The sequence below is a fragment of the Propithecus coquereli genome, unplaced genomic scaffold (assembly GCF_000956105.1).
Source record: "Propithecus coquereli isolate 6110/MARCELLA unplaced genomic scaffold, Pcoq_1.0 Scaffold13, whole genome shotgun sequence".
Lineage (NCBI taxonomy): Eukaryota > Metazoa > Chordata > Mammalia > Primates > Indriidae > Propithecus > Propithecus coquereli.
The window spans coordinates 10,185,984-10,213,550 of record NW_012137191.1 but is presented as its reverse complement, the minus strand read 5'-3'; the positions used below and the strand labels follow the sequence as shown (position 1 = coordinate 10,213,550).

Below are 27,567 nucleotides of genomic sequence, written 5' to 3'. Positions count from 1 at the left end.
TCTGGGGGGAAACCTGGGAGCTGGGTCTTCTCATGCTGGGATATGAGTTTAGATATGACACATAGCGACAAGAGGTCTCCGTTTCATGAGTTTTGCAAGTTATTTAGTTTAAAGTTAAAATTAATGCCCCAATGCATGGGGGTAGAAGATAGTATAGTAGTTAGCAACAAGGACCTTAATGTAATACAGACTTTGGTCCAACCTCACCTGTTCAATTTAATAGCTCTGTAGCCTTGGGCAAGTTGTTCAATCTCTAAGCCCCAATTTCCTTATGTGTGAATTAGGGATAGTAATACCTACCATATAAAATTAACCTGATACACATAAAGCACTTAGAACAGTGGTTGACTAATACTAAGTGTGCACTAACTGCTAACTGTTCCTTCTGCATAGATTTTACACGTATTTCTGTCCAACATTGAGCAAAATATTGGCATATATTAATCTTCCACAGTTTCACTTATGAAGTTTTTTTTTTTTTTTTTGAGACAGGATCTCTGTCACCTGGGCTAGAGTGCAATGGTGTCATCATAGCTCATTGCAACCTCACAGGGCAGGGCTCAAGCCCTCTTCCTTCCTCAGCCTCCTGGGTACCTGAGACTACAGGTGCATACCACCACAGAGCAGCTAATTTTTCGCCCTTGCTCACACTGGTCTCAAACTTCTGGCCTCAAGCAATCCTCCCACCTTAGCCTCCCAAGGAGCTAGCTTTACAGGTATGCACTTATAAAGTTTTGAACCATATGGAGTGAAAAATAAATACATAAAATGCCACCTGTGTCATATAGGAGACTTGGAAATATGTGCAGTGTAGTGTAATTATAAGCTGTTCCAGGATGAATACAAGGTCTAAATGTTATGTAAACTTTATATAAACTAAAAGATTTAAAGCAAAGCTCAAAACTCTTTATGAGGGACTGAGACGTCTAATTTTTTTTTCTGTGGTTAACTGTAAACTGTCTTGTAGTACTTTAGAAATGTAGACTTCTGATTTTGTTTTTGTTTTACTTCTTCTCCAGAATTGTGAGTAGAGGATGACTTAGATGATGTAATATTGAAAAATGAGCAGATACCCCAAAATCCACTGACTTCACAAAATAATTTTTCTAACAAGCCTTCCAGAATGTATAAAATTCTACCATTCTTATTTCTTGTGGGAGGCAGAGGGGATGTTGAGGTGATAGATGCCAGAAGTCCCTGGATGAAATTCAAAGAACCCAAGGAAAGATGCATAACACATTAAGGTTCATTAACCTAAACCCCCAACATGGTCTTGAGAACAATGGTTACTGTTTGTTTGCTTGTTTTTAGAAGCTCTACACTGCAGATTACATAGCACCGGGCATTGCCGGAGAGAGTAGCCTTCTACGGAACAGGTACAATGTGGTGAAATGAGCACTCGAGTAACTCGGGAGCTCTGGCCTCCATTGCAGGCTCTACCTTAGCTTTAGCTGTTGGATTCTGACAAGCCCACCTCGTGAGAACACTGAGCTTCAGATTCTTACCAGGCTCTATGTCACAGGTTGTCATCATAGGCATCAGCCAGGAAACACACCAAGTTGGACAGGGGGAAGAAAAAGAACAAAGACAGCAGAAAAGGGAAGCACGAACTCTGATTACAAACTTTGTACACTCTGGCCTAGACAGTCTTGAATCTGATCATTGCATTTGAAATCCTGGATCAGTTTGAAATTAATGCTTAAATTAAAACTGTTTGACCAACAGGGCAATTGCATAGTAATTGAAATGCAAAAAATAAAAATAAACCTTGATCATTAGGATAAGTATGGCTTGTTTTCCTTTTTAAAAAAAATATAAAAGAATAAATAAAACTAGGCAGCATACAAGTATTCATTTTTCCTTTTCCTTTTAATGTCAAAAGGTGAAAATAAACAATCAAATATACTGTTGAAGACCTTAGTGATTGTGTCCTTAAATAAGCCTGCATGTTGAAAATATATGGCTAAGTAGGGAAATTGAAGATGTCCAGTGGGGGACTGAATTTTTTAAGAGTGTAATTTATAAGTGCAAAAATTTCCCGTATCTATTAGTGAGGGTCAGTGTCAGTGACTTGAAAGACCCGATGCCCTTCAAAGCCCAGAGTTGTCTCCAGGGGAAACAGCAGGGCCTGGTGAGAACACTAATGGGGACTTGAGAAGCCACTGGGGCCTCATTATTATTTTACAAATTCTGCTGTGAAATCCGGGGGACATCATTTGTTTTTACCAAATAATGAAAGCAATGGCGTGAACAAACAACTGATCTTTGTCGTTGCTATGAAATTTAGATGAAGTCTTTTAAACAGTGGGACAAAAACAATTGCAGAAAAACAATTTACACATATGGTACTGAACCACTGCCTGTTCTTCTCAGTTCTATTGAAAGTGTTGATTTTTTTTTTTTTCCTGGCAGTTAACACCCAAAGAAACCCAAGTGACAGGAAAAAAGAGCAGGTGTTATGAACCAAAGTATGTCTTTTTAAACTGAATTGTGCATTGTATAAGTCAACTAGTCTTGATGTTGGCTACCTTCTTCACAGGTGTATGGAGGAAGCATGTTCCAGACTTTTGGATTTTCTATACCAATTGAAAGAAAAAACAACCAGGGAACCTATTTAAGATGGCAAAATAAGGTGCTGAGTAAGGATATTGAAAATACATCCTTCCAAGAAAAAACTCTACTACCACCACTGAATTTTCTTTTATTGTGGTAAAATATATATTTAAAAATTTGCCATTTTAACCACATATAAATGTACAATTCAGGGTCATTAATTACTTTCACCATGGTGTGCAATCATTACCACTATCTCTTTCTCAAATGTTTTCATCACCCCAAACAGAAAGCTAATTTCTCTCTGACATCCCAAACTGATAGACAGACTCAATTGTCAGCTCCACGATGAGTCATTTGAAAAAAAATGAACAAAGTTTTAAAAATACTTCCTTATTTCATGACATTTGTTAATGCTTTGGTAGATTTGGATGTGTAAGACTAACACTTTGGAAGCTGTTACTTCCCTTAGGCTAGCCAAAGCAATGCAGGAGGATGAGCAACCAGGATGGATTTGTATCCTTAATCACTGTACTCACCATAGTTTATTGAAAACAATCACTCTTTCTTGTTTACATTGTTTCCCCAGCATCAACATAGTGCCTGGCATGCAATAAGCGTCTGTTACTGAAATATACTAGTGTTACATAGAGCCTGTGCTTAGCTGTAACAGTAGACTGGATTCCTGAGCTTGCTTTACACCATCCTATATTATAGATCTAAAATGCAAACACTTTATAAAAATAGTTATACACATTAAAGACAATATATTTAAGTAGAATATAATTTAGATATCTGTCTCTCATTGTACCTTACACATTACATTGAGTAGGATACATAGTTAGGAAAAAATGAAGGAGTGCCTTACCTTTAACCGTTTATAATTATTTTGTTTCCTTTAGATTGGAATAAATCTAATTTTTCCCAAGACTGCTCACCTGGAGCCAGAAGAGTCCATCCTTTGGTCACGATTCTGATGTGTCTAGTCAGATTGCATCAGAAACCTTTCCAGGTGCCCCCGTCTCCACAATCCCTGCTGACCCTCTCTGTCCCCATTCAGCCTCTACTGTCTTTTCAGAGGGCTTATTACTTTGAATCTGTCACAGACAAAACTTTGGCTTGCTTCCCCAGCTATTCTTGCACTCAAAGGATCTTGAACCTCTAGAAGGGCATTCCCGACGGGGTGCAGTAGCAAAATGATCTCACTCTTGCCCTGTGCCCTTGCTTACTTGATGTGAGTTTGAAATCATCTTGAATTTTTCTCTACCCCATCTTTGCTTTCATCTGTAGTTCAAAATTTGACCTGAAGACACATAAGTATATGTGTGCTTCTTACCATTTGTGAGAATTCAAACGTTTGTGTAGCTTTCCATAAAATATACCTGAAAGGATTCACAAGAAACTGATAAGCCTGGTAGTCTGTCAAGAGCTGAGTTCGGGGAATACCTGGGAGAGTTTCACTGTGTACATTTCCATATTTTAAAAATTTTGAATCACGCAAATGTATCACCTATGCACATACTAGATAAAAATGGTATAAAAATAAATTTAAAAGTAAATAGGATTTAATCAACAAATAAACAAAAAACCCCACTTTGTCTAGAGTCTCTCTGGAAATAAACACAAGAAGCTGGTAGCCGTGATTGTAATATATTATAAATCAAAGATTCTATTTTCTCAGTAGACCTATTGCTCTTAATAAAAATGTTATCTTTAAACTTGTATTTAAAACATGAAAGTTTCATCTCATTTTCCCTATTCCTTAAAGATACTGTTGCTAAAGATACTGATTTTGAACTGCAAAGGAAAAACCCAGTTCTGGAAACAGGATAAGTGAAGATCACTCTGATTTAAAGTGATCAGTGCTGTTTTTCAACATCTGTGACCTCGCCTGCTGGTCTCCCAGGCTACCAGATCATACTCCTCCCATCCAGCCCACCTCCCACCACTGGCAGGAGCTACCGTCTGTCAACCCCTGTTTAGTCTTTGTGCTCTGCTCTTTCCTATCAATCCACAGCTAAACCAAATTGTCTAGAATTGTGTTTTTACAATTTATTCAAATGGCATGTGTCCTTCCTGTTGAGGTCTGCATGATCTGATGTGATGTGCTGTGAAGCATCCTCTTAGGTATTCACCAAATCCATCTTTTTTCCTTTCTTTAGAGCCAAATTGATCCTGTGGTGGGAAACTGCCCAGGACCAAAGTATAGTATTTTTTTGGGTAATGCTGATCACGAATGGATACCATGTTATTGTCATATCCAAGTTTCACAGTGAAAAATGAAGGTCAATTCTGTCACTATTTTGGAGTCTGGAGGTTTATCTATGGAAATATTTTTATAAATTTTTTTCAGGGACAGTGGAATTCCTCCTCCTCCCACCCGATGATACCTAGACTAACCTTCGCCATACAGATCTGATAAAGCTGAGCCTCTCTGCTTACAACAGGCGCCAGGTGGCCCCAAGGAGCTCTAGGCATCCACTGAATATAGTTTAAAAGTCACTGTTCTGAGATGTACACCTGGAACCGCTACTATCCTGATCAATATTCTGTTTCTTCTTAGTTCCCTTCTCTTTATCTTTCTCTCCTAGGAAGAAGTACAGTGTGAGGAGGCAGTTTAGCTCTGTTCTGCTGACAAAGTTCTTTTGTGAGCCTTTGCCTTTCCACATTAATTACTTCATTTCTTTTCCAAACAGTTCTAGGGTGATGGTTAAGCATATGGACTATGCCTCTTGTTTTGTGTCACTGAACGTTCCTGTGCCTCAGTTTCTTCATCAGTAAAATAGAGTTTAGCCACCCTCATGCCAGGGTTCTTGTGAGGGTTAAATGAGATAATACTCATTGAGAACTTAGCCTAGTGCCTGACCTACAGAAAGCACCCAGCTAATGTTGACTCTTATTAACATTTACTGAAGGTCCAAGGTGTACCAGGTATGCCAACACCTTCTCTCTTCTACCCTGTCTTCTTTACTGTACTATTTCCGAAGACAGTTTCTAGAAAGCAGTGGTTCTTGAGAAAATCACACCTCATCAACTCTTGATGATTCTTCTAATCCAGTGATTCTAACAAGACAGGACTGCATTTCAGGAACAGCACCTTAGAAGCCTAAAAAAACTACCTCTATCTGTATATCTAAGTCTATATCTATGTCTATGTTTATATCTATATCTATATCTAGCTATGTCATCATCCAATTTCTGTCTTCCCCCTCCTCATTTCCTTGGGGGTTTCAGACAGTCTTCACTTGGCGTAGGTGTGGATTGTGTGTATTTGCAGCTGCCACCCCTACTTTGCTCCTCTTACTCCTGTTAAGAATCACCATGGTGGCCTGTGAGAAAAGTTTCTCTGAAGCCCAAGACCAAACTTCTTTTTCATAGTGTTTTGATTTCTTCTAGAACATAGTTATATAAATTTAATGGAATAAAATGGGGGCCATTTTTACTTTTTGCCACATTCCTTTTGAGAATCCTAAAGAAGCTTCCATGGAGCAGTGAGGCTCATGCATGGGTTTAGAGCACAAGAACCAGCCTGCCTGAGTTTAATGTCAGCCTTACCACTGAACAATGTGATGTGCGGCAAGCTACTGAAGCTCTCTCAACTTCCGTGAGGTTAATCATCGTTATACAGTGTTGCGGTGAGAAGTTAATGAAATGACACAGGTAATGCCCTTTCTCTTATGAAAAATACACATGGTAAATGATTTTAAATGTTAATATTAATTTATTACTATTATTGCTACTGTTATTTCTGATGAAACTTATTCTAGAAGTAGAACAAATCTTAGTATCTTTGTCAATTTAGAGTTGTCTGCTTTGGTTAATAATTTTCAGAATTTAAATTTGTGTTATCAAAGATTTATGAATAAAGAGCTAGTATTTAATTCTTATTACCTCAGACTTAGAAAAAATCAGAAGTTATCTTAGTTATAGAGAGATTAAGGAACATACGAAAATAAAATTTGAACATTTTACTAATATGTTGAATGACATTCTTAATATAAACACACTTTCCAGGATTTTAACTGTAATCGAGGCTTGTTTTAAAGGATACAGAGAAACCAAAGCATTAGCATGAGTCATTCTTCTTCATTCAGCTGTAATTATCCACACTCCTTAATTATTGGAAATGTGCCTTCATGTGGTACAGCAGTAGAGCTCAAATCTACTTGTCTCCGCTCAGACCACTTCCACTTTGTGGTAAAATGTAAGGTCAAGTAATTTGTAATTTGCAGAAAGGACACTGTTGGTTTTATACATTGATAAGGTTAATGTCTTCACTTAGTATAAAAGACATCAAGATAATACTGTGACAGAGTTAACCCTAGAGGCAAAAAGGAATAAAAAGGGACATTTTATTCTTTAATTAATAAACAGTCATGAACTGATAGCCTATATGAGGCTTAGTGCAGAAACAAAATAAAAGGCAAGTCAAACCCAAATGCCCATCTGGGCAAGGGTGAGGGGAGTAAAGAGCGTTCCACGGGCATGAGAATAGGAGACAGTGGAAGGGACTGTTCCTGTTGCAAGGAGCACATTCCTCATTCAAAAGGGGCAGCAGATACAGGTTCCCACTGATGTTGTCCTATGAGATTCCAGGCTGAAAAATAGCAGGTCTTTGGATTTTTCAACAGAGGCTAGAAATGCAAATTTTAATGCAAAACCTCCTGCCTCTAAATGCTTGCAACTAATTCAAATGTTTTAAAAAAACACATGAGAAAAAAAGTTTGTTCACATTAGTGATCAGGATTGAGACTCTGGAAAGTGACAACGCAGTCTTGCATCCTCCTTTATCCCACCTATTGGTGCTGAGGGTCTTCAAAACTTAGAGAAAGGGTCATCTATTTCCCTTTTCTGCTCATCCCGCCTCCCCAGGTGAACCCATCTGGTCCCATACCTATAAATATCATGTATGTGCTAATGATTCCAAAATGTTTTCACGTTATACTTTTTCCTGAGCACCAAACTAGTAAATCTATTAATATCTACCTGTTGGTTCCATATTGAATTTCAAATATGTAACCTGAGTCCCCCATGCCTTGCCCAAACCTGTTCTCCCAGTCTTCTTCAATTTAGTTTATGCATCCATCCACCATCCTTTGGTTCGTGCCAAAATCCAGGAGCTAGGTTTGGTACGTGCATTTCCCTTAGTTTCTATATCCAATCCATCAGTAAGTGCTTCCATTTATACCTCCACTTTTTTTTCCTCCAAATTGGTTTATCCCCATCCACCTCCACTGCTACCACCCTGGTTCAGGTCACCATGATTTCTTACCTGAACTACCTCAAGACCCTCTCAAGGGATAGCCTCCCTTTAACTCTTGGCCCACGACAATCCATTATTCACATGGTCTTTTATAAATGTAAATCATATTTTTTCACCCCTTGCTCAAATCTTTTAACCATTTTCAAATAATTTTAGAATAAAATCTAAACCCTCTACTCTGGACTGCATATAAAGTACTATGGTCTAGCTCCTGCCTAGTCTTCCAATCTCTTCTTACACCACACCCTCTCCACTGCCAGGCTGCAGATCGTCGGGCTTCTTTCTGGTTGGAAAGCATCTTGCATATTCCCATATCAGAGAGTTTGCATTTTTCACACTATCTACTTGGAATGCTTTGCCTCTGGTTTTTGACGTAACTGTCTCTGCTCATTATCCAGGTCTCAGCTTGATCTTCCTGCTTAAAGAGCCCTTCCCTTGCTCTCCCTCAATGGAGTTCATCCCCCTGTCCCCGGGTGCTCTCTCTCATAACCTTATTTCTCTTAAAAACACATCATATTTATTATTTATATGTGCATTTGTTTTCATTTATTTATTCAATTATATATGTGGGCCACATAATTAGTTGTAAGAAAAAAGGCTGAAGTTCAAGAAGCTTAATTTTAGAGCACACTTTGATTTCAATATATTGTGGGTAGTCTATAAAAAACTGTTATGTTATGCATCTTTTGAAATAAGGTATTCTGTTTATATGGAAACATCTAAATGAAGCATTAACTATCTAATCAGCTCTTTGGTACTTGAAGCTAATTAAGGCCCTTTGTTAATGACTGACTGTGTGATAAAAGACAAAGCAAAGTGAGGATGTAAAAATAATCACACCAGATTCTTAGAGATTTTAAACCTGTCCGCATAATTTATGACACTTTTCAAGAGAAAGTAAGAAGTGATTATTCATAACCCACCCAATACTGGGGAAGAAAACTTGAAAATTTAAAACTTTACAATTTACCTCTCTATGCTGAAGAAAGCAAAAAACAGGACCAAAAAGCCTACTATGAAAGTGTTCATTATTTTTTGCCAGCAACATTAGTCATAGATGATCATGAAACAATTCTGAATAGGAATAGTCATGTAACAAGAGAATAAATTTATGGCCTATATATTGTAATTTATAAGGTAACGTACACATACCTTTAACTTATATTTCTTTCCTTTTACCTGCTCTTTTTTTTACCCTTCAGTAACTCTGAGCAGAACAGACAAACATAATTTCCGGTGCTTGCCAGGAACAAGCCAAAGCACGCAGGCAAAGCAAGCACCATTACAAATAGAATCATCTAGAAGTGGAAATCTCCTTACTTAAAGGGTGTATTTGCAGTGGTGTTTTTATTTTAAACTTTCAATTACTCTATAGAAACAAAATAGGACTCTGCTTTTTTGCCAACCCCTTCACCTAATCTACACACTTGACTGTAGGAAATTGCTTCTTGTTCTAACATACTTTGTTAGTTTTAAACAAGATGGATTATGTCTCTTTGTGTGTGTGTGTGTTTTAATCCATAATATCTGTTTCCTTTTTAAATGGACAGTGTTTGGAAAAGGTATGGAGAATTCTTATCTAACTTATTCCGTTCAACACACTCCATAGCACAATCCTTGAACATGTAAAAACATACTATTCAGAGCTTAGACATGTGGCGATTCGTCACTGGCTTAACAGTGAAGTCAAGTAACAAGCATGTTTAATTAAACTAAAGTTAAAATGGCACCATTAGTACTGAGTGTTTAATAATCATTCTTGAGGGCCAACATATGTAGTGCTATTACATTGTGGCAATACAAGGTGCACAAAATATTTCTGAAGTATTTTTATAGAGCTATTAGATTTCTTATGTTTTCAATATCTTCATTTTGAAATAAGAATATTCCTATAACAAATATTTCATTTTTCCCTAGATATTATTATTTTGATAACCTCTTGATAGAATATTTTAATTTCTTAGCATTTTAATAGATTTTGTATTCCAAAAGATTATCCTCAAATGGTAACTTTTCACTTTACATTTAAAATAAAGAGCTGAACCAATAAAGAAATCTAAATCTATTCTTTCTGGATCTTTGGAAAAATCAGAGAAATAACATTTTGAAATGACTTCAACATTATGCCATTAAGCTGTAGGTCAGTGCTTTAGCTAAGTCAGCATTGGTTCTTGCATAGTTGCAACCAAAGGGAAAGCCTTCACTATTTGATGGGTTTTTCCTAGTATTTGGGAGAGTTTCTAAATAATCACTGGCTTTGCACATAGTTTGAGGATTTCAGTACCAAGGATGGAACAGAGAAAGCAATGGCAATACAGTGTGAATTTCTTGCTACTTAAAAAGATTATTAAATATAGACTTTCATACCTGAAATATTATAACATTGTATTTTTAATAGATAATTTACAGAATAACATAGAGTTTAGTATTCTAGATTATTCAATATCAAATTTAGAAATATTCTCAAGATGTATTTTACTTTACTAAGTAATAAAAATTTTAATAAGTATGGTACGAAGTTCTAAATAGTAAGATACTTTTGTTTGGTTACTAATTACTCTTTTTAACATGTATTTTCAACTTTATTTAACACTTATTTTGTTCTTTTTTGTGTGTTTGTTGCCCTGATGGTATTATTAGTAAGTTCACTCAGGAGATGGTCTCTTTCCATAGAGAATAACCCAATGTTTTGCACAAAGGAGACCAATGTTCAAAAAATGCCTGAATAAGTAGATTTTCTTAGGATACACAAAATCACACACAAATGCAAAGAAGACTAGGACATGGGCTAGCAATTATACACATTGACAGAAGCAAAGTTGGCATGAAATACATATTTCTGTTATCATAATCTATAGCTCTATATTCGTAGTAATGGCTGTGTCTCTCACTAGACTCTAAGCTTGATGAAGCTAGGGACCATGTGTTTTGTTCATCATTTTGTATTCTCAATGTCTGTATATAGGTAGGTGGTGCTCAACACATTTGTTCAATAAATGAGTCTTCTATAATATATACATGTATATGTGCAGTACATGAGTATTTTTACCTATGTATATGCCTATGTATATACTTTTGTCTCTTCTTTGGGGCTCATTTATTATATTAATATGGTCATATTCTTATTTTGATGAAATGGCAGGCCTGTGTTTAATGTAATAGGTTCTTATTATCATTTCTGGCTTCATGCCCTACAGTAAACTAATTAGAAATCGTAGAATTAGCCATCTAATACTGATGGTGTACTAATTTTTTTTAATTCCATGATGAAATTTTTTAAATATTTTATAGCTATTAATGTCCAGGTAGAATTGTTAACAATATATATATTTATCTAAATTTAATTTAGAAAATACTTTTGGACATTTTTCTTTGTTTTTATAGATTTTTCATTTTTGGCTGCAAATAACATACTCTGCCTCAAAAAGACAAAAGTGAATTAATTTAACTTTTGTTACAGACTCAGAGAGTTCCAATGAGTTTTAGGTGGAAGAAAAAAAAAATGAAGCTAGAGTAACACTTCTCTAGTTCTCCCATTAAAATTTGGCTCTGCAGATGGTCTGTGATCATACATTATTAAATATACCCCACTCCTTTTGATCCACTCTGTACCACCAGATCCCGACTCTGCAGTTATTACATAAGCAACAGGATAGCATTGCACTGACCAAATGTAAATCCAATACTCTTCAAAGCTGCACACGCACATTAGGAAGACTGCTGCGTCCTGCCTCGGGTGGCTTCTCATGGAGTGTAAGATGCTGCGTGTAGCGTGGGAACCCTGCACACGACCAAACTAAATCTGCTACCCAGACTCACAATTCTCTTGCTCATCTGCTTCTTCTCATTATATAAATTGAAAAAAATTTCCCTGAGATTTAGAAAGACTAGACCGGAACTTGTTTAGGAAAAACAACTGGATTTTGGTTTTGGATTTATTCGATAAACATGTATTGATCACCTACTATGTGTCAAGTGCTGGTTTAGGTGACTTGGATGCATGAGACAAGGATTCTTGCCCTGGTGGAGCTGTTGTGTATGCTTGTGGCAGAAATGGATGACAAATAATTACATCAAAATAAGTAGAGATACAGCCAGTGTTACAGAGAAATGGAAAAGAAGGAGGAAAGAGATTAGGGTGCCAGAGGGGAGAAGAGTGCAGTAGTCAGGAAGACTTCATTAAAAAGGCGAAAAATGAGCCCAGATTTGAAGAAGGGGAGGGAAATAGCCAAGAGAACTGTCCCCCATCAGCCAGGTAACCTGGGATGAGCAATGTTAATGCTCTGGGTCTTGATTTCCTCATTTGTACATTGGGAGATTGGGCTAAACGATCTATACTAATGTCCTTTTAAGTTCTTAAGTTCTGTGAGCTATGATTTAGCTTACGCCAACATCACAGAATGAAAACAGTCATCTACTTAATGTTCATTTAGGCCACACAATGTATCATGTGCGGGTAAATGCCAGCGATGTCACAGCATTTAAGAAATGCTCATTATGATCGTTGTAATTTGGAAGTATCTCATTATACTCATTCATTTGTTCACTCACTTATTCAATAAACATATATTAAGCACCTACTATGTGCCAGCCACTGCTATATAGTTAGAGTTTCAAAGTTGACAGGCAGTCTGATAAGGGAGGGAGCCAATGCTAAAGCTGTGTGGAAAATGAGCCCAGATTTGAAAAAAGGAATGTGGTGTTCAGGACAAATCTAGGGAGGAGGAACCAACGAGGCCGAGTGAGGAGTGTCCACTGCTGCCAGAAGTTCTAGATACACATTATTTTTTCTACTTACAGAGATGAACCTCTGGCAATTCATTCTTTAAAAAAATCTGATTATTTTGTCTTTTGAGAAAGGTTAACAATACTTTTTACTTATTAAATAGAAAGGAACAATTTTTATTTCTGAGATTTCCTCTTACTATTCTTTTCAAAAACTTAAAGTGGTTTATCTGTGTTTCCATAGTAAGCATATTAAGGGAAAATATTACTTAAGTTTGGAAAGCTTCAGTTTCTACAAGGAAAGTAAAAGTGAGAAGATAATGTTTAATACTATTGAGGAAATCTTAAATTTTGAAATTAAGGAAGGCAAAGAAGGCAACTCATAAAATGTTTACTTCATTAGAACCGAGATAACAATATCGTTCTGTTAACAAACGTACTTTGAAAAGCATAAACTTTTCTACCAGTATTTTTGGTCCTTTTCTGTTTCAAAATCAGTTTCCCATAACAGTGAGGAATTAATAAACATAATGATAATAACTATCAGGATAACTATTGGGAGTTTATTGTGTGCCAGCCGCTATACTAAGAGATTTTCATATATTATCTCACTTAATGCCCACAAAGCTCTATGAAATAAACAGAATTAGGCCAAATTTTACAGATGGGGTAACTGAGACTTAGAGAGATTAAGTAAATTTTCCAAGATCAAAGCTAGATCTTGCATTAGGGAAAAGACGCAAAGTTGTCATGTGAAGACCTGCACTTGGACACCAGAGGCAGGAGGCACTGACTCTATGACCTTGATAACGCTGAGCAGTTACGTGTTCAATATAACTATTTTGCTTTTTACATTATGGGAAAATGGGTTAATGGGCAAATGGTCATAAAATGTTCTTTGCTATCTGTAATGTCTTCGTAAAAGTTGTATTTTAAAAAGTATATTTACCATCTCTGAGATTGTACTGGTATTTGAAAGTCTATCTGAAGAGTTTTTGGACCTGATCTAAATATTTTAAATATTGCTCTTTCGTATGATCTGGTACTCCATATAAAACTCTTCCTAATGGTTTCAAGTTTCAAAGGATTTAAAAGTTGTTTGGCTAGATACATCACGACCTGAGGAATATAACCCATTAGTTGAAATTATTATAGAGATGGTATTAACAGCAGCCTCTCTTTCTGTGGAAATATTTGATAAAATTATTATTCCTTATATTGAGGATAGTATATGATACGCAAGCTAATATCTTTATTGCATATTTTAGTAGACTTTGTGGACAAGTAAAGTTTGCTTTCTAGTGCAACCAAATTAATTCAATACAAAATTAAAGGAAATTAATTAATACATGTGAAATTTCATCTAAAGCTATATCTTTCTCTATGGGAAGCTGGGGGAGTTTTCATTTTCATCACCAGAAAAATACTTTTCACTAGAAACTTTTTGCATAGAGGTCTATACTTGCCATTTTCTTTACTGGCCATCTGCCTTTTTCTTCTTTTTAAAATCCAGATTAAACATTTTTGTGCCTGTATCTCTATAAAATTTCCCACAACAAAACAGAGAGGAAGCCTTCAGAAAAATAATTAGGTAATTCTTACGTATGAGACTCAAAAATGTATTATTAAAATGTTGAGTATCTGTAGCAAGGCAGCCAAGGAGAATTTGAGGATGAGGTTCACTATTCTCCCACTATTATTTATGCCTGAAGAACTTAGAGAACAAAAATAGAAATTTAATGAAAAATCGGAGAGAGATAAGGTGTTTTTACGGTAATATGAATTTTGAACAATTTTCTATTACTGACAGAAGCTCATACAGCTTATCAGTACAATCCAAGAATTTGAGATTGAGATTGCTAATTTAATTATCTGACTACAAATTCTTATAAAATTTTGTGAGGGCTTTAGCTCTCTTAAATTCCTCTGGGCCATGTTTGATAAATAAAAGTTTTAAACATGAGAAAATATGTAATATTTCAAGTAAGTAATGAAGCAAGTAAGTAATCTGCTTTATTGGTTCTCTACTGTGCTATATGGTTTATTTGTATATTGTAAAAGACAGCTGGGATTATGGCAGGCCACTTGGAAGCAGTTTCTTTGAAGGACTATGGAATTTGAAAATTCAATTTGAATGCTATCAGGAAGAAAAAAAAATTATTGTGAAAAAGAAATGAGAACAAGTATTTGGAATGATTTTAAAATAAATCTTGGCTTATGGACATAACATCATAATCCCATTTCCCAAATGATGTTTCAGTTTTAATTTCCTCAAGCCAAATACAGGCCTTGTAGTCTATTACTTGAAAGCTCTTTAGCAACTCTTCAAGGCAAGCCTGCACTTTCTAAGAATATGAATTTACAATTAAAATAAAGTGGACTATCAAGGCATTTAAAAAAAATTGGACAGTGTACACAGATAACCTAGATAATTCTGATATCTTGGGTCATAAATCCCTTTGCACTAAATTTCCACAGAGGAGACAGGTATGGGAGAGCTAGAGCAACAGAAGTTTTCCTTGCTGAGATAACTTGAGTCTGACGGGAGTAATTTTTCAAATGTTAGTATATTTTAAAAATATTTCATACTAATAATTTCATACCTGGCTGCAATTTGGACTAAATGGTTTGTACATAATTTATAATATAACTTGGGTATCTGTCTACTAATAACTTGAAAACACTGCTAAGGTTGATTTTACATTGGATTTAAAACTGCTATTATTAGTAATGACTGCGTGTTACCATTTTGGCTGAATTGAATCCTGTGTCTAGAAGTTAAAAGGATGTTATTCCTCATTAGAAACCGCTATGTGTAAATATCTTAGAGCCTTTGGGAAATTGCTTTGGTTCTAGTATATACATTTGGGAAACAGCTGAGTCAGCAGCTTGCAGAGGAAAAATTTATGATTATACAATTTCTTTTCATGGCTCAACAGTGAAAAAAATTAAAGCTGTTGGAAGCAAACAAAATTGAAAGAGATGTGTCAAAATATAGCTAGACATAGACAAATTCTGAATTCTATTTTGGTAGTCATAATACATACGGGAAAATACTTCCAGGCAGATTTATACTATCACTTGACCTTCACAAGTCATACTTTCTAACAGTGAATGCAGTTTTCTGAGACTATACTTTTGACCTTGAAGATATAACTTGGTGTTTTATGTCTCTTAGCAAACTTATTATGCCTCTGGTTTCCCACTTGAGTTTATCTAAAATTAATATCATCGTATGTTTAAACTGTTAAGTTCTGTAATTCTTATTTTAATTATTCAGCATACAAGGGCAAGGGAGAGGTTATAGCTCCTTTAGAAATGTTTTTTCATATTGCATACGTCTCTTAGCTTTCTTAACACAGGATGTCCCTCATCTGAAGCTGGGACTGAGGAAATAGCTGCATTGTGCTGCAGCCTCAAATCGTGCGACAGCTCTCAGGCTTAGGATTCAGCTGAGCTGAACAGAAATATGCTGGGGCAACGTATTGGTCTATAGGAACTAATGCTTTCCTGAAGGAGACTGTAATAGGGTAAGCTACTTTTTCCTGGACCAAAGCTTGTTTGATTTTTATTTTATTTATATTGTTTCTTTTAATGATTAAACAGTTACTCTAACAGAAAGACCTTACATCACAACTTTTACTTCCTATTTCTTCGCTCCTCCTTGCATTTAAATGAACTTTATGCCCTCCATTTTACTTGGAGACGGCAACTGCACTAAAAAGCTAAAAAACTATTTTAAGAACTCCTAGCAGTTAGAGATTCTTAAGCCATTCCACTTTAATTGTCCCCAATTCTTAACTCTATTGTAAGGCATTAGCATTCAAAAGCCAGGGAGCATGTTCACCAATTAGCAGAAAGAAAAAGAAAAAGTCAGTGCAGCAGAACTGAAATCAAGAAACACTAACCCAGCATCTCAACTCTAAGTAACTTGAAATTCATTTGACTTTCATAAGAGAACCTATGTTTCCTTACCTTGGATGTGAATAACTCTGTCATGGTCCAGAGTATAGTTGTCTGAATGATGATCAGCCCAGCAGACTGAAATCAGCACCAGAAGAAGTAGACTCTTCATCTTTATAGCCCAAAGAATCTTCTTCACTGCGAGAGCATCACATATAAAGAGGCTTGTGAGATTTGGAACCCTTTGGAGTGTTGCACTGCACAACTTATTACCGCCTTATCATCATAGAATGGGTCTGTAAAAATATTTAACCCAGTCTGCTCAGAAAGTTACTGTAGCTGTCTTTGAGAGCTGAACACGGCAGCTTTGAACAATTCCAGTTACTCTCATGTAGCCAGAGTCCAAATAGTGTTTAACTCTATCTTTGCAGAATTGTAAATCTAGAAATTTAAAACACTCTAGTTTTAATATACAGAGTTATAGCAAGTAAAAAAAGAGATGTGGCAAGAACATAAATAGACTCTTAAAATTTTTAAGCCTCTGAATTTGGAGTATAAGTTAATAAAATAGCAATGTGATGTATCTATATGTGAATGTTTATCACTGAGTCTAATTAGGAACTGAGTCTAAAACCAGGGCAAATAAAGAATATTTGTATGAAACTTGACATCATCATTCATTTTTCATGTTGTTGGGCAGGTTAGATTTGATTGTTTTAAATAGAAAAGAGGACAAAAAAAAGTGCCTGCTTAAGCAAAGCAGCACATTTGTTACAAATTCACTTACCATCTTAAATACTGCTTGGGTCTATGGTAAATAGTTGAAAATCGTGAACAAACTATGATAGAGTTGTGCATGCTACCACTGCAGTCATCCTGATTGATTTTTCATTCATTTCAGCCTAAAATGCTGACGCACTAACTTAGAGTGCCAGGTAGGGTCTCTGCAGTCAGCAAAGCCACAGCTGCAGGGAACGTTCCTGCTGGCCTCACAGGTCAATTAGGCAAATGAAGAGCTGAAATAGGAAGGCGCAGCTCTGGTCCTCAGTGAAAGAGGCAGAACCGTCACTTTCCTGTCCTTTATAGAAAGACCGACTGGATAAAAGAGAACACGACCTCCCTCCCCCACAGAAGTTTGTCATTGGAATGTCCAAAAGTAATTCTAAGTGATACGAACCTTACAACCTTTGCAGTATTTGCCTGGCAAGAATTTCAGTGTAGCTCCTCTGTTTTAACGTAGAAGCTGAAGCAGATATTAACAAGGACTTTCTTTTTCTCTCATGCACACAGCAGCCTTAACAATACTGGCTATTTTTAAAACTGAAATTGCACAGTACTGGCTTCTCACACTAATTTGTTTTTTCCAGGAAAGCCTGTCTCCCTGGAACACTTATTAAAGAGCTCGGAGTCTGTTCCTGGAGGTCCTTGCAGGCCAGACTCTACTCCAGAGCCTAATGCACTTACTCATAGAAGTTCCCCAAGTCTCTTCTGGGACTGAAACTTCTCTCTGAATTTTCCCCCTCTAAAAATCTGCATTGCTGTGATGCCAGTGGCTTCAGTGTTTCATGTTTGCTTTTTTTTTCTTTTTTTTTTTTTGAGACAGAGTCTCACTCTGTTGCCCAGGCTAGAGTGCTGTGGCATCAGCCTAGCTCACAGCAACCTCAAACTCCTGGGCTCAAGCGATCCTCCTGCCTCAGCCTCCCGAGTAGCTGGGACTACAGGCATGCGCCACCATGCCTGGATAATTTTTTCTCTATATATATTTTTAGTTGTCCAGATAATTTCTTTCTATTTTTAGTAGAGACGGGGTCTCGCTCTTGCTCAGGCTGGTCTCGAACTCCTGACGTTGAGCAATCCACCCACCTCGGCCTCCCAGAGTGCTAGGATTACAGGCGTGAGCCACCATGCCCAGCCTCATGTTTGCTTTAAATCTTTCCTTTTTCTTTATTTTGTCACAGAAAGGAGATTGTTGATCAGCAAGCAAATTGTGAAACTTGCTTGTTCAGGAAACCAGGAGTGTTACCTTCAAAATTCTACCCGATTTACTAATCTTATTTTCAGATGTTCACTTGCTTGGTCCTCTAAGGATTTTTTTTAATGTTCTTTTTTTTTTTTTTCTTGCAGTCAATGACCTTTATCCATAGGATTCTAATTAACAAATATCACCTATTTTCAGCCCAGTATTGTGTTTTGGGTGAACAAATATAATAAAGGTGATCTTTTAGAGTGTGGAATATAATTGGGAGAATTATGTACACAAACATAAAACAATAGGCAAACAGCACCAGAGGTATAATGTACTCTCTGCTGTCACAGGAATCAGAAGCGGGAGATGCTGTAGAGAACAGAATATAAAGGAAGTATAAATTTCAACAGTTAAACAAAGGAGACCTTCTTTCCTACAATGTCAGAATGAGAAATGGTGGAGAATTTGATAGATTAATTTTCACACTAGTGTGGTCATCTGTAGTATAATTTATAGGATGTTGCATACATGTACCCGCACACTAGGTTAAAGTGTATGTCCTACGACTGCAGTCACCTTGATTTTCATTTATTTTTACCTAAAATATATTACATACTGACACACACATATATATATATCCTTTAATTCCATACTATAGTATTTAAAACTATACCACTAAGGGTTCATTACATAAGCTAAGGTATTAACTGATCGACAACCCAATTTTAAAATGCAAACATCTTGAGTCTGTGTATATGGAGGGGCAATAAATAATAATAATGACAACAGTTTCTTTTCACTGAGTGTCCTACCATTTGCCAAGTTCTATGCTAAGCATTTTGCATGCAATGACTCATGCAGTCCTTATAACAATGATGTGAGACAAATATTTCCATTTCCCCAGATCCAGATAGTTATCTTGCTGAAGGTCACACACCTAGTAAATGGCAAAGCTTGGATTTGCCTTTAAGCAAAAGCAGTACCTACTCTGAGTTGCACTTTTTTTCTGATGGAGAAACTATTGGTTTTATTGCCTTTTAAATTCAGGCTCTTTAACTTAAAACTACTACGATCTTAAAACTTTGACTCAGGTTATATATGAACATAAACACTGTTTTTCAAGACTTACCTATGAGAAGTCAGTCAGACGGCACTTTTTTGAACATGATTTGCTATGCTTCATTTATAATACCACCCTGCTACCATGAACACTGCCTCAGTGGCTCACATGTGGGCGCACATATACGGAGATACACACACACACACACACACCGCACATATACGGAGACACACACACACACACACACACACACACACACACACACACACACAAAGATAAACACACAGCATCTTTGAAAAAGCCAAGTATGTCCAACATACTTGGGGGACAGAATATAGGCATATATCAGTGAACACTTCTGAGTCCCCCACACTGGCATTAATGCAATCCAGACAGAAGAGATTGGAAATCATTTTTGCTACCCTGGCAGCACAACAAGGATCTCACCGTAGACACAAAACTAGAAAAGAAAACTTTAGGGACACAATCTCCGGTATCTGAGCAATGAGGTGTATAACACAAGGTGCCACATACCAGACTGAGGCCCTTGAGGGAAAGGGCTGTGCCAGGGGTCTGTGTGTCCATCCCCCACAGAGAAGGACATCTCAGACACAGTAGATGGTCATGTGAGTGACTGAATCTGAGCCCTGCTTATTTGCATTTTGTAATCATGTCTCCTCTGAATATTTAGGTATGTTATCTGAATATGTTTTCAGTTTTTGATAAAATTTAGGAAATCTGAGGGATTTTTATACAACCAGCTATGAGCCACCCCTGAATTAGCTCTCTTAGTTCACCTGCAACTCACATCTTGATGGTCTCTTCATAACCTACCAAGCCTTGCTGCCATGATGCTGCAGCTGATAGGAATGTAATTTTACAGTTCTGCTTTGGTAATACTTGAACCACTATTTGGGAGCAAGATATTCCATCCAATGAAAAATTCTAATAGTTTGATAAAAGTGCAGATATACTAATGCCAACAGTCTAATACCAAAGTGTCCAATTGCTATTCCTTAAACACCACTGTGTTAAAATCACTGTATCAGGTAATGGGGAAATAAAACTAAGTGAAAGGCATGCATGCTATTTTCTATGCCTTGAGAGCTAACACTACATAGTAATATGTCCTGAACTACTGTCATATGCTAGGCACTATTCTTGAGGCTTCACCCACTTAATTGTTATTTCTCAGAACAACTCGGTTGAGGTAAGCACGTTGTTAAACACATTTTACAGTTCTGGAAATGGAGTGTTAGAGTGAGTGGTGAGGTACTTGGCATGTACTGTGAGGAGCTGGGAGTCTGGGCAATGTGACCCCAGAGACTGCACCATTATTGCTGTCCTGTGTGCCCCAAGGAATGCTGTCAGCTCTCTACTAGCTAGTTTTACAGCTCTTAAGGTTTCGCGCAAGCTGGAATGCCTCCCTTCATCCGTCTCACTAGGTTATGGGCTTAGCTCGGGCGATGCTTGAGTCTAAGCTCTGGATGCCGTCCTCACGGCATGCTCAGCACCCAGAGCTGTGCCTGAGTGCTGAGAGGAAGAACAAATGGCAAATCTGACCAGGCAGAAACAGTTAAAAGTACTAAACGAGCTAAGACTGAGTGGACCCTTGACTTAAAACTTTGCATGTGTTATTATATGGACGAGAGTGAAAAATTACTTTTTTCCTCCATTGAGGATATAATGAAATAAACCAGGCTTCAATTTAGCTTTTGAAATTTGGCTTAGAAATTATGGAAATCAATACAAAGGTTTCTAGAAATTGAAATGAAAGAATAAAATAGAGACCGTTAAAGTGTGTGTTTCATTAGGTTAAATTAATTCAAATTTTTAAAAAAGGTCTTTCTTCTGAAGTAACTTTTTTTTTTTTTTACCTTTTTGCTGTTATTAATAGAATGGCCTTTATTTCATGGACCTATAAATGTTAGACTTTTCAAATTGTAGATTTTAAAATATTATTATTTAGCAAAATAAAATAAAATGGCACCCTCATGCTGGCTTCTTCTCTATTTTGTTGTTGGTGGTTGGTTCTGTTTTTGCTTCTGGCATTACAGGGGTATGAGTCCATCAGTCAGACTATTCGCCTAAATGATGGCTAATGTACTCATGCTAGTGATGCATATGAATTGTTAAATGTGCAGAGGAACAATTGCTAATGTTAATAGGCTAATATTAAAATTTTTACCTAAGCCCCAAGATAGATGGCACACAATGAGGCAGAATGCAGAACGGCTTGGAAAATACCTAAGTTTCAAGAAAGAAACCACGATTGAAAAAAAAAAAAAAACATCTTTATTCATCCATACAACAATACCTCTCCTCAGCGGTGAGTCTGTATAAACTTCAAGGTGAGCAGAGCTTTTCCCTATCACACTGCATAGTTCTGCAAAAGTACAAGCTACTGAAGCAGCTTCAAAAGCCTTCCCAATACTCTGGCTTGGATTTCCTGTCATGGACTTTCTCCTCATGGCGACCCTCCAATCCGGCCATGGGCAGTCTATTGCTTCTTACCCTTGGCATGAAACTTGAAACTCTAAGATTGGCTCTGGACTTGGGATACTTTCAGCAGGTCTGACAATGCTGTCCCCTTAAAGCATCACTGTGGGCCCACTGCTCCTCTCTGAAGCCAACACAGTTGCCCTTATAGCCTCGTTATCAAAGGGTAGAAAGTGGGTAGGAATAGAGAGAAAACAGGAAGAAGGTGTGAGGGAATATTAAGAGAGAAAAAATAAAGAGGAAGAAAAGGTAACTCAAAAATAAGGCTGGGCACAGTGGCTCATGCCTAGCATGAGCTAGGAGGCAGATGTGGGATCACTTGAGGCCAGGAGTTCAAGACTAGACTGAGCAAGAGCAAGACCTCTTCTCTATAAAAATTGAAAAATTAGCTGGGCATGGTGGTGCGCACCTATGGACCCAGCTACTTGGTAGCTGAGTCAGGAGGATCACTTGAGCCCAGGAGTTTGAGGTTGCAGAGCTAGATCATGCCACTGCACTCTAGCACTGGAGATAGAGCAAGACCAGGTCTTAAAAAAAGAAGAAAAAAAAAAAATGAAGGGCAATAAAGAAGTAGCAAAGAATAATAAATGGCTAATATTGGGCACACAGTCTCTAAGTTTGAGGAAATAAAATGCCACAACAAAATGAATACTGAACTACAATTATCAGATCCAAGAACCTTTTAACATGGCTTCTCTAAGGACAAGATTTGTTATGCAACTTAACAGGAAGTTTTTCTTGCAAAGGTTTGGCAGGGTATGGAGGAAAAAGATCCAGTGGCAGGAACAGAAATGAGCAAAGCATCATGGGCTTCCTAGTTCTTTATTTGAACAATATATACCAACGTATCTGAGTAATATAAGGACACACATTTCCATTTAATATTTCCTAGGCTTTTCAATGCCTGCAGTTATTGCTAAAGGAAGATCTAAGTCCACCTTAGCCACTTATGTAGAATCTGTTTAAGTTTAGAGCAAATCATTTTAAAATGACCACTTTATTACCACTTAGTTGTGGATGTTTCCACAATTTACATGTGGTTTCTTTCCTAATTAAAGATCTCAGAAATCTCAGTGAACCATGGATTTGTGCCATGCAAATAAAACATGGGAGGTTGAACCTCAGATCCTCATGAAACCTGCATTTTAAAATTTATGAAGCATTTCTCTTACTTTTCCTCCCCCACATTTTGAAATCGCCTATTTCCATCCTGTTTCCCCCCTCTCTAAATTTTCCATCATCTTTCTATCCTTTCTCTTGTTTTATTTTTATGCTTCTATCCCCATTCATCACTTCCAAAGCTTTCCCATCCATTCTAACATCATTTCTTCTCTTTTCCCTATATTGTATATTTATTAAATAATTTGATATTTGACATGGTCATAGGATTATTTATCATCTAAACCAGGGCACAGAGTAAACAGAACTATTTGTAACGATATGAGAGGGACAGTAACATGAAAGTTGGGGTTATCCTGGGGAGATGGGGAGATATAGTATAGGTGTAATGAAGGAAAGGCAGACCGGGCACAATATCTCACTCCTCAATCCCAGCACTTTGGGAGGCCTAGATGAGAGGATTGCTTGAGGTCAGGAGTTTGAGATCAGCCTGTGCAACATAGTGAAACTCTGTCCCCATGAAAAAAAATTAGTAGGTGTAGCCTATACTCCCAACTACTCAGGAGACTGAGGAAGGAGGATCACTTGAGTCCAGAAGTTGAAGGCTGCAGTGAGCTATGATCCTGCTACTGCACTCCAGCCTGGGAGACACAGTGAGACTCTGTCTCAAAAAAGAAAAAAAAAAAAAAGAAGGAAAGAGAGAATTTAGTTTCATTTCTTCCTCTAGTTGTGCGACCCGGGAAGAAGTCATTCAACTGCTTCAGGGTCAAGTTTTTAATCCACCAATTGAAATAGCTGATGTCAGATGTCAAAGTCTTATGTTAGTTGTTGCTATCATTTAATTTTTCCTTCCTGGAGATATCAGATCTTCCATTCTACTTATATTGCATTTTAAGGCTGCCCTCATTATCACATAAATTCATGGATTTTTAAAGGGTTGATATCAATAATGCTTGTTTTAGTAGCCATTCAATTTACTTACTTTTTGGCTGGCTGTGCTGTGTTAGCCCCTGGAGAACACTGACAGTGTTTAGGACAAACTCAGCAATGCTTCACTTAATCAAAGTGCATCCACTCAAGCTGCTCACTGACTCATCAGAAACTGCTTTAGATAATCATTGAGTTAGGGATTTGACTTCTCCAAAACCAGCTTTTTGAATGGGTTCTGCAATGGTTTTGTTTATTGATTTTCTCAAATAAATATAAAAAGCATATCTGAATAAAAGCACACATTGCATTTGGTGTTTATAGTATTCAAGTCTACAGCCTTTTATTGAGTATTTACGGCATGTGGGGAAAGTAGTGTATATACATATACATACAAACACACACATATGTAGTAATAAGTGCAGGGACAGTATTTTCTTGTTTCTGAATAACTGAATGAAGCACGTATAGCATCCTTTGGTTGCCCAGGTTATAAACTATGTGAAACCCTAAGCTTCTTCTAAAGTGATTCTGAAAAGTTGTTAACATTTTTATTGAAGGTTTATTTGCATGCAATGCCTTGAGTTGGAATTTTATTCTCTATCCCAATTCATCTTGAGGTTGGAGCTGGGATTTACAGATATACTAAAGATAGTATTATATATTTATTTTTACATATATTTGACTCATTTCTCTACCATGAAAGGAGTAGGGAGAGTAAACTATGTCTCTCCGTTTTTGTAGTGTATCCTCTTCAACCAGGGATCTTTTCAAATGGGTGGGATAATACTAGCGGGCAAGTAGTTGTTAAAATCCAGTCATGTGCCAGGAAGGAAAGAATATAAATTGTAAACTAAAGTAAAAATGAACTTCATTGTCATTGTGTGTTCTTAGTGCCTTTTGCATGTGTAGCCACATCACAGGGGTGGGATGGCATGTGTACACAGAAACAACAAGTCATTATGACATTAGGTACTTAAAATGTCTTTTTTCCTATGCCATTTACCTTGGCAGTCAGCAAGACTCTTCTTCCAGGTCACACAGAGGAAATTCTAGACTTATTCTCAAATAGTCCAATATTCTAGGTCTAACTAGTAGATAATTCATAATCTGTTGGAGGAAAAAAATAGTGCAATAGATGGACAAGAAGATTTATGGTCTCCAAGCCCTGGAGTGTAAGAAGTTGCTACAGTAGCTTTAGTATGTTTCTGTGAGCTCTATCTAAATATTGTCTGCAGGTGTTCTCACTATCTACTCAACATTTTTTTAGTTATATGAGATTTCTAGGTTTTCAGAAGGACATGTCTTCCATATTTAATTGTCTATTTCTGGACTAGATAGTAGTTAGTAGAGGAAGTTGATAAATATATGTTAAGCAATACATGTTGATGACAATAGTCACATTAACAGGAAATAAGGCCAGGTGTGGTGGCTCATGCCTGTAATCCTAGCACTCTGGGGGGCCGAGGCAGGATGATTGCTTGAGGCCAGGAGTTTGAGACCAGCCTGAGCAAGAGTGAGACCCTGTCTCTACTAAATGTAGAAAAATTAGCTGGGTGTGGTGGTGCATGTCTATAGTCCCAGTTACTCAGGGAGGCTGAAGAAGGAGGATCGCTTGAGCCCAGGAGTTTGAGGTTGCTGTGAGCTATGATAATGCCACTGCACTCTAGTTGGAGGGATAGAGAAAGACCCTGTCTCAAAAAAAAAATGAAAATAAAACTCTTATCTTCCCTGTGTTTATCTCTGGGAAACTGATCATATTTTTTTCTGCTCTAATATCATAATTTTACCACAGAACATTAAAAACTAGACAACAACCAATATAAATATTACATTGTGATGCTATTAAAATGCATCTTTCATAGGCTGCAGAAGAAAACATTCATATTCTATTATTACTCATAAAGAAAATCATCAAAAATCAAATCACCTCATGAACAATTCTTAAAAGATGGTCAAATCTGTCAGAATATAAATTAGCAATGTGGCCACTTCTCAGGCTAATTCATAATTTCTTTGTAGTTTAATACTCTAACTGCTACCGTGACATATGGGCATTATAATAAATACTCTTTATAGGGTATGCTTGTTCAGCACACTTATACAGGAAAGTCATCATTTTACAGATTCACTCAACCTAGATTCTATGAGCAAAAGTCTCAGTAGCATCATCAACAAAACATATTAAATAACAAAATTAGGCATAAAAATATTGTTTCTTAATGTGCAAAATCAAATGACTCATTTGTATTGTCAGTAATAGTAAATAATATTTGAATACTTACAAGGAATTTGGCACTAGATTAAGAATATTACACAGGCAGACATGATTTATTCCCTAGTGAATTGCAATTTAAATAGAACTTTAACAGAAGCATTTTAAAGAAATCAGAAGGTTTAGAAAAAATAATTCTACACTTTTTCTGGAACTAGAGAAGACCTCATATAGCCAAAGCAATCTTAAGCAAAAAGAACAGATTGGTAGGCATCAGTCTGCCAAACTTCAAACTTTATTACAAGGCTATAGTAACCAAAACAGCATGGTACTGGCACAAGAACAGAGATATAAACCTTTGGAATAGGATGGAGATCCCAGATATAAAACCATCCTCATATTGTCATCTAATCTTCAACAAGGCAGACAAAAATATACATTAAGGAAAAGAATCTCTATTCAAGAAGTGGTGCTGGTCAAACTGGATATCCACACGCAGAAGATTGAAACTAGATCCCCTCCTCTCACCTCTCATGAAAATCAACTCATGATGGATAGCTGACTTAAACCTAAGGTGTGAAACCTTAAGAATTCTGGAAGAAAATGTAAGAAAGACTCTTTCAGACATCAGCCTAGGCAAAGAATTTATGAAAAAGACCCTCAAAGCAATCACAGTAACAACGAAAATAAACAAATGGGACCTATCAAATTAAAAAGCTTCTGTGCAACCAAGGAAACTATCATTAGAGCGAACAGACCTGCAGAATGGGAGAAAATATTTGCTTTCTACACATCTGATAAAGGGCTGATAACAAATATCTATATAGAACTTAAGAAAATCAACAAGAAAAAATCGAACAACCCCATCGATAAATGGGCAAAAGACATGAACAGAAACTTTTCAAAAGAAGACAGACTAATGGCCAGCAAACATATAAAAAAGTGCTCAACATCTTTAATCATTAAGGAAATGCAAATCAAAATTTTAATGATATATCACTTAACTCCAATGAGAAGGCCCTTATCAAAAAGTCCCAAAACAACAAATGCTGGTGTGGATGTGGAGAGATTGGAACACTCTTATACTGCTGGTGGAACTGCAAATTAGTACAACCCCTGTGGAAAGTAATTTGGAGATACCTCAAAGAGCTAAAAATAGAAATACCATGTGATCCAGCAATCCCACTACTAGGCATCCATTCAAAGGAAAAAAAGACATTCTATAACAAAGACATTTGCACTTGAATGTTTATAGCAGTACAATTCACAATTGCAAAGATGTGGAAACAACCCAAGTGCCCATCAATACACGAGTGGATTAATAAAACGTGGTATAT

At 36.8% G+C, this 27,567-nt stretch overlaps 1 protein-coding gene across 2 annotated transcripts in view; it reads right to left on the bottom strand.

Annotated features, from left to right (window-relative positions):
* The window catches only part of HAPLN1 (hyaluronan and proteoglycan link protein 1), a 74,971-nt gene that overhangs the window by 15,340 nt on the left and 32,064 nt on the right, over positions 1-27,567 (bottom strand). Inside the window, exon 2 of one of the 2 annotated variants that reach the window (XM_012638512.1) lies at positions 16,517-16,642. In XM_012638512.1, the coding sequence (XP_012493966.1) occupies positions 16,517-16,616 (100 nt within the window). In that variant the 5' untranslated portion in view covers positions 16,617-16,642. Of the gene's footprint in view, positions 1-16,516; positions 16,682-27,567 lie in introns of those variants that run through there. The other variant, XM_012638513.1, reaches the window with a different exon arrangement.